General features: G+C 35.0%; 1 protein-coding gene across 2 annotated transcripts; it reads left to right on the forward strand.

The window, feature by feature from the left end:
• Nucleotides 1-1,672: 1,672 nt before the first annotated feature.
• Nucleotides 1,673-8,141, forward strand: LOC105115966 (la-related protein 6B-like). Of its 2 annotated transcripts, none has more exons than XM_011013076.1 (10): nucleotides 1,673-2,342; nucleotides 2,999-3,080; nucleotides 3,715-3,809; nucleotides 3,918-3,989; nucleotides 4,183-4,262; nucleotides 4,373-4,469; nucleotides 5,912-5,959; nucleotides 6,052-6,120; nucleotides 6,874-7,008; nucleotides 7,519-7,594. In XM_011013076.1, the coding sequence occupies exons 1-10, from the start codon at nucleotides 1,818-1,820 to the stop codon at nucleotides 7,531-7,533; spliced, it is 1,218 nt and encodes a 405-aa protein (XP_011011378.1). In that variant the 5' UTR covers nucleotides 1,673-1,817; the 3' UTR covers nucleotides 7,534-7,594. The 2 variants fall into 2 exon arrangements, with proteins under 2 accessions (XP_011011378.1, XP_011011377.1); XM_011013075.1 differs by having other exon boundaries at nucleotides 1,675-2,342; nucleotides 7,553-8,141.
• The last annotated feature ends 49 nt before the right edge of the window (nucleotides 8,142-8,190 follow it).

The following is an 8,190-nucleotide window of genomic DNA, read 5'->3' on the forward strand; positions in this document are numbered from 1 at the left end:
AAAAAAAAGAAAAAAAAGAGGATAAAAAAATTCTAGTTAGTGCTCTATCATGCCATAAAATCTGAAACGTGTTAGGCCGCCATGTAGAGGGTGGTGCAATGTTTCAAAAACTATCCTAGAAAGGGATCGATTGTCACCTGGAGGCATCACATGTATAGCTTAAAAGAAGTGGCTGTTTCGCAACACGCTTCAATCATTTTTTTTTCTTTTATCAAAAAACAATAATATATTGACTCAAACAATAATTACAAAAAAAAATTAGGTTAAAAAAGTTAAAAATATCCCTTGATCTTATATAAAAAAAACTTTGACCCCATGAACTAAATGCAATTACATTATATAAAAAATATGAAAAATCACAAAAAAACCTCCTCAATTATAAATTGTGTTGTTTTTTTATAAAAGCATGGGTGTAATTGCACTGTATAATAAAGTGTAAAAAAATTATTTTAACCTTAAATTTGTGTTCAATGGGTGTAATTGCACTGTATAATAAAGTGTGAAAAAATGATTTTAACCTTAAATTTGTGTTCAATCATTTAGTTACTGAAGGGCAAAATCTTCATTTAACCTTTACCTTGATTATAATCCACACTAAAATACATGATTAGTTTGAACTTTATATATAATAATGATGAATAAGCCTACACAAGGATAAACCTACAGATGAAGATTGAAAAGACAATGGGGTCCATATATGTTGGATAACTTTTGGGAAAACCTAAGTTTAGTCCTTGATGTATTGCCTTGTTATCATTTTGAGTCTCAATATATTTATTTTTGAAGATTTCACCTTTTACAAATCAAAGTTAAGAGATTCCATCCAATTTATGAACACTCCTTGATGTTTCAATTCAAGATGTCAAATAAGCACCAATCAATCACCAACCCTTTTCAATGCAAAGACCTTCCGTTTGTTTTTATCCAATAGTTTGTAAGGAATTAAATGTATTTTTTAATAAAATTATATATGATTGTTTATGTATTTTTATTACTAGATGATCAAATAAAAACTAGTTTATTTATGTTCTTCTCATCTGAATATATTGTCCATAGCTATTATCTAGTCAAGATCTCTAATATAATTTTAACATCAAAATATAATATGTTTGTTTTACACATTTAATTATAGTTTGGATAGAAATAAAGTCTATCATCTATTTAATGTTAGGAATAAATTAAAGTTTAATTTGATATTTGGATAAAAAACTTAACAATCACGTGTAAAATGTACAACAATTATACAACAATTTCTAATTGTTACCAATGAAAACTAGATTCAAATCGGAAGGATGTTCTTATTTGATTTCATCAACCACTTTTATAGTAACATTAATAAAATCAAAAGAACAAGACCAAATTGATAAAATAAAAATAAAAATTAGGAACTAAATTAAAGTTTTTCCTTAAAAAAAACAGGAGTTTGAGATGGTATAAATACAAAAGATGATGAAGCACTGAGCTTCTACTTGTTATTGATGAAAAATAGATGGGACTTGGAAGGGTGTCTTTGTTTGATGTCGGCAAACACGTTTATGGCAACATTGATAAAATCAAAAGGAGTAAGACTAAATTGATAAAACATTCATAAATTAGGGACTAAATTGAAGTTTTCTCGACGAAAGTGAGTTCCTCGGAACTATAAATAAGGAAGACGATGAAGCACTGAAACCGAGAAATCCTCTCCACTGTCTTCCCTCTCTCCAGGACCCCTCCCCCCAGAAAATTAAATTAAAAACCCTAGATACATCGAATCCCTAAAAATAAAAAACTGAAGGAAAAAAACCCTAAAACAGTATAAAAAAATCGAACTTTTAATGGCACAACAAAATCAAGAAGAAGAAGAAGAGTTAGTGGCAGTTGTAGAATCTGTACCTGAAACCCTAGATCAATCTCCTTCTTCGTCTGATCCTTCGCTTTCTCGTAATGTTTCCTTTAGTAAACTCAACGCACAAGCTCCCGCCTTTGTCCCCACGCGCCCCCAACCTCAACCTCCTCCGCGATTGTCAGTGATCCCTCCCCCTCCTCCTCCCCCCGCGGGCATGATGCATATGTTCCCTCCGTCTCCGTTTCACGTTCCGATTCATGGCCCTGTTCCCTTGCCTCACGTCATCCCCGTTCCGAACCACCACCACCACAGCAACCATCACCACCACCATAATCATCACAATCAGCATCAACAGCAGTATGTTCCGGTTCGAAAGCATAATCAGCTGCATAATTCTAAAAGGGTGCCGCAGCAGTTTGAGGAAGAGGTTGAAGTGGTTGTGAATAAGGATGCGGCAGCTTCTTCGGATCATGCGGCTAAGAGTGATGAAGCTATGAATAAGCTGTTGAATCAGGTTAGTTGAATTTGTATCTATTTGTTTTTCTTTCATCGAATTTAGGGTTTAGTAGATTAGTGAATAGTGACAAATTATCGGCGATGTAATTAAGTTGAGTGAGCTTAGAGCATGCGTTAAAGGAAATTCAAGTTAATCTTGATGGTTATTAGAAATAATGGGGAACTTAAGATGTACTGCTAATGATAATGGATTTGGTAGAAGTCTTTGAATACAGTGCCTATAGTGGTGATTGCGATACACTAGAGGAATGTAAGAACAGGATTGTCGCAAACCTGCATTTCTGATATAGTGGAGTCCCCGGCATTTGCATTTCTGATATAGTGGAGTCCCCGGCTTGAGAATGCCGTCGGACTGCATTTGAAATTGCTTTTGATCTGGATTCTGGAAAAGGCATCAAAACTATCAAAAAGCACATAAAAAGGCATTGAATAATTCGGTTGGGATTGTTGATGAATTGGTTTTGTTTGATAGTGACTAATAGATGCATTGGTGTGGATAGCTTGTTAAATTTAGTACTAGGGAATAATGAGAGAGGTAGTAGAATGACAATAGGGTGAATTGAAGTGAAACATGATTTAAGATACCTTTGGTTCCGTGTTGGATTATGAAATCAACTGCCTTGTTTTTTGGCATTTGCTCTTAACTGCTTGCAGGTGGAGTATTATTTCAGTGATTTGAACTTGGCCACTACTGACCATCTTATGAGGTTTATCACCAAGGATCCTGAAGGATATGGTAAGGTTTTTCAACTTCTGTCAGTTTGTTCTTCTATTTGGTATTTTATCATTATCTTCTTCTCACTGGTAGGTTTTTCAACTTCTGTCAGTTTGTTCTATTTGGTATTTTATCACTATCTTCTTCTCACTGATTTTTTTTTTTTTAAAGTTCAGCGTGGTGCTACTTTCTTTTTCTTTTTGATCTCTCGATAATGATTAGGAGAGGACATACTCTTTTGAAAATGTAGCTAGGATAACAATTGGATAAACAATCCCTTGATAACCAGCTACTTTCTTTGCATTTTGATCTCTTGATAATGATTTAGGCAGTGCATGCTCCTGTAGAAAATTTCCCTCGATAAGCTATAAATTAGCTATTTATTGAACTTTGAATCAAGAAATAACAGAATGTCACTTTTCTTGAGGTTTCATGTGAACTATATCCTTGCAGTTTGCCAATAAATTTCCAATTCAGTAGTTTTCTAAAGAAATCTCATGATAAAAAAAAAAATTAAGAAGTTATCACCTTTAGAGTCATGTGATTGTGCAAAGATTGTTTACCCAACCATTATTTCACAATAAGCTGTGTGAAATATTATTATTTATGTGAAATATATTATACCCATTCTAAGCCCTTGTTTGCTTTAATACAGTGCCAATATCTGTTGTTGCTTCCTTTAAGAAGGTTAAAGCTGTCGTAAACAATAATTCTCAGCTTGCTACCATTCTGCGGAACTCAACAAAGCTTGTAAGATTGCTTTTGATCACCCATAATCCTACTTGTTTGCGCAACTTCTTTCAATCGTTGTTGTTGACCGCAGTGTAATTTTTTATTTTTGGACGTTACATCATACAGGTAGTTAGTGAAGATGGAAAGAAAGTAAGACGCCAGCATCCCTTAACTGAGTCAGATGTTGAGGAGTTGCAAGTATGTTTTCTTTTGCCCACTACCTTTTTTTTTTGTCTTGCATATTTAGTGTTGGAAATTATGTAAAGTTACTTCTTTCTGTCTATGGCAGAAGGCATGAAATTTTGTATTTTTTCCTTTGCTTCATGTGCATTGGTAGTTTAGAGAGAGAAACAAATTCTGGTTTTGTTTCTAACACTTTCTTGATTTCTAGTCTCGTATAGTTGTTGCTGAAAATTTACCGGAGGATCATTGCCACCAAAACCTCATGAAGATCTTTTCTGCTGTTGGGAGGCAAGATATTTCTGTTCAGAATGATTTTTCATTGGATGGTTTAGCTTTTATGTAAACCATGCCAGATATAGTATTAGACATTTCATATTGTTGACCATTCCTTTTTCCAGTGTGAAGACTATTCGCACCTGTCCACCTCAACCTTCTGGTGGAGCTTCTTCAGCATCTAGATCTGGAAAAGCTGATGGGATGCATTTCAGTAACAAGGTACATTCATGCAGATATTCATGCATATGCATTCATGCAAAGGCATCAATTATGTTTGGCATACTTTTAATCTTTTTTTATCAACATCATCATGCATTTCTTTCTCTTGGTGAGGTCTGTTAATGGCAGAAATCTGGCAGAAAATCAGCATGTTAATGGTGAAATTATGGAAGCTCCTTTTCTCTCTAAGGCAGCTTTCTTTGTACGACATGTCTTCTGTGTTTGCTCTGCCTCCTGCTCTCTCTAAACCTCACTATTCATAATTGAAAATGGAGGACAAACTTTCTACTTTTCATGCAGAATTTCTGCCAAGAATCTAATTGAAAATGGAGGACAAACATGTGAATTTCTGCCATTCACATGTTGACTTTCTGCCATTAATTTTCCATTAACATCCCTCAAATTGATGCTGGTAATTCAATTAGCAAAGATTTGCCAACAAAAAATTGATGTCATTAACTTCAAGACAAGAATAAAGAAATTTTTGAGACAAAATTTTCAAACCAAGAAAGTTTCAAGACCAAGTTTTCAAACCAAGGTAATTTTCAATACAAAAATTCAAACCAAGTAAAATTTCAAGAAGAAATTTTCAAACCATAATGAGATTTTCAAGAAAATTTCAAGACAAGATGAAGAACAAGTGTTGCTCAAGACAAGAAGAAATCCAAGACCTTAAAGAGCAAATTTGCAAGCATTAACAACATTTCAAAGTTGTGGCTCTACTACAATGTGAAAATCAAGGATCTATGCAAAGAATCATCTTAACCCAGGTGAAGTTCTAAGATATGATTTATATTATTTAACAACCCTCAAGTTAATGCATTTTGGTTTGAAAATTGCACAAGCTTACATTAGCTTGTGTTATTAATTAATTTTAATGAGAAGAGAGAATGAGGATGGTGAGATTTGAACTTGGGACCATTTGATTGTTCAGTCTTATATATATTAGAATTATACAAGAGTTTGGAAGAAGGTTGTTGAAGGAAGTTCACAATAGCAAGAGGCTCTTATATAATCAGCGGATTTGCAAAATGGCGAACAAAAAAGGGCAGAAGGAAGTTTACATTAAAAAAGATGTGAAATGTAACATGATTTTTGAATTATAGATAAAAATTAAAATAACCTGAAAAAAAGACCTAGAGGAAGGTATTTCTTGATGAATCTTGCATTTTTGCTTATCTATTGATGCCAGTACAAAATTAGGGCTGGTATAATTATTAAGAATTGACCTTCAAGGTTGTAGTATTCTTGAGAGATGTGCACCAACCCACCCAAAAGGAAGATACATATGTTTTGCTTTGGCTATTAATGCTTTCTTTTTCATTTTCCATTCATCATTTCTATTTATCTAATAGCTGGTTCTTTTAATTTTTTTTCTTGATTGTTTGTCATATGAACATGGAAAAGCATAACATCTAAACTCCTTGTATCATTTGCTGCAGTTGCATGCCTTTGTGGAATATGAGACTGTCGAGATTGCTGAGAAAGCAGTAAGTATTTTGCTTTTCCATGATTTGCTCGGGTCTGCTTTCCTAACATAAATTGCTCATTGGACTAATTAAGTGCACATACTATTTTGTAGGTTGCTGAGTTAAATGATGAGGGAAACTGGAGGAGCGGTCTTAAGGTTCGGTTAATGCTCAAGCGTGGGGTATGTGCCAATATTTTCCTTCTTTCTTTCTTTCATTCCTTTTTTTTTTTCCTGCTGTCATTTGTAAAGAATGATGCTAGAGATACCAGCTTTATTACCAAAATATTCCAACTGATTAATGCAATAGCTTATGCTGTAACTTAAAGGTGCCCTGTGATGTTGATTAGCAGATCTTCCTATCTGATGATGCCAACTCAGTTAGGAACCAAGTGCTAATGAAATAGTTCCTACTTGCTGTATTTCATGCTTCTGAATGCTCTCCTATTCAAATTTGGTACTGAACCATCAAAGTCAATCAGACTGTTTAAGGTTTAAACTGTTCCTGTTTGTTTGATAGTCTGATGAAAGGTTTATAATTTGTATTAAAAAGATTAGAAGTGGGAGAATAATTACTGGAATTGGAAAATATTCTAAAATAGTCTAAAAGGGAAAGTAGAGATGATAGGATTGAGTGTCTTGTATTAAATATATTATATGTAATCTTGGTGGGTGTTAAAACCCTTGAGTCTCCATTTAATGGTATTGGCAGTTCAAATACCCTGCACTTATAGTTCCTCAGGAAGTCATATTGACCGTCAACCAGTGCCTCCCACTGTAGGATGACAGTTTCATGAGTCACAACATGCATTTTTGGATCTTAATACTGTTCTATCAATTTCAATTAATGAATTTGGAAGTTTATTATGTTTTTGGAGCTAGGTTCGTCCCCTGATTTGTGTTTGTTTGTTCCATCATTAATCGAAATCCACCCAGGCACAAGGAAAGAAGGGGCATGATGGTCAAGGGAATTCTGAGGATGATGAGGTTTCTGCTTTTGAGCAAATGCCGAATGAAAAGCTGACAGAAGATCAAGCCCAGCAGCATGATGTCCATTCACATGAGCATTATGTGAGTGTTAGCAAAATTCCATTGAATTTGAAAAAAGCAAAATTTTGGAAATAATTTTCTACAGTAATATCATTTTTCACATGGCCAGCTGGGACTGACTTGGCATAAACTTTGTGGTATTGGACAATTAAGAATCTGGACTTATTTGCTGGCGTTTTCTGTTTTACTATCTGTTAAGCAAATGAAGCAGGAAGATTGATTAATAATAGAAACCGAATTTATGATCTAGAAAAGAATCAGGTGAATTGAATTGGTTTTCCTTGTCTCATCCCATGAAGGGACAGAGGGGAGAAGGCTGCTTTGACTGGAAAGGCTACTGGTCTTTGATATGACAGAGAAATGCTTGTATCATGGGTGATACATTCATTGTCCGACACAACTGCCAGCATCCTAGATAGAGTATATTTTTTTTCTCTAAAAAAAGATGAATTCTGGAATACAATTGCTTTAATTTTGACATTTTAAATGCGTCCTTGTTATATTTATTGTCTCACATAAATGCTGTTTTAGCTCTTGATTGACTGAGATCTGTTTACTTGGGAAGGGAGAGGATCATGCCAATGACAAGGAAGGTGCACAGCGAAAGCGGAACCGGGGGCGGGGCAAGGGCCGTGGGCGAGGTCAATACCATCACAATAACCACCACAGTAACCATGTGGGAACTCCCCCTTCAAATCCAGTTCTTGGTGAGCATCCGGCAATGGCTAAGCAACCACCTGGGCCCCGAATGCCAGATGGCACGAGAGGATTTGCAATGGGTCGAGGGAAACTAGTTGCTGTGAATATCGCATGACTTTGGTATCTCTACAGTGTTCGGTTTTGGTTATAATAGATGTGCATGTAAGTTTATGTTGGGGTGGGGAAGTACGTCTTATATATATATATATGTTGTCGATGGCAGGGGTTTTAGAAAGTGCTGTCCATCTGCTGTAGTTTTGGCTGATATGGATCTGCTACTTTTATGCTGGTATCTTGCATTTGGTCATGAATGCTCTATAAACAATTTTTTTCTTCCGTAAAACTCTAGTTTCGCATGATGTAGAAACGAGAACAACAAAATCCTAGTGGGGGATTCACTAATTCTTATAGATAAATGTGACTTGAAGTATCGAATAAAATTGTTCATTGAGTGCTTCTTCACCACCCATCTCTTCTCTATAATTAGTAGCAAGTTGCCGGCAA

The sequence above is a fragment of the Populus euphratica genome, unplaced genomic scaffold (assembly GCF_000495115.2).
Source record: "Populus euphratica unplaced genomic scaffold, PopEup_1.0 scaffold819.1, whole genome shotgun sequence".
NCBI lineage: Eukaryota > Viridiplantae > Streptophyta > Magnoliopsida > Malpighiales > Salicaceae > Populus > Populus euphratica.

What these genes read in the sequence shown, in the direction of transcription:
- LOC105115966 (XM_011013075.1), top strand. Translation starts at nt 1,818, where the DNA reads ATGGCACAACAAAATCAAGAAGAAGAAGAAGAGTTAGTGGCAGTTGTA. An exon ending in GGTTAATGCTCAAGCGTGGG is followed by an intron (nt 6,121 to 6,873) that starts GTATGTGCCAAT and finishes AAATCCACCCAG; the next exon opens with GCACAAGGAAAGAAGGGGCA. An exon ending in TCCATTCACATGAGCATTAT is followed by an intron (nt 7,009 to 7,552) that starts GTGAGTGTTAGC and finishes TTACTTGGGAAG; the next exon opens with GGAGAGGATCATGCCAATGA.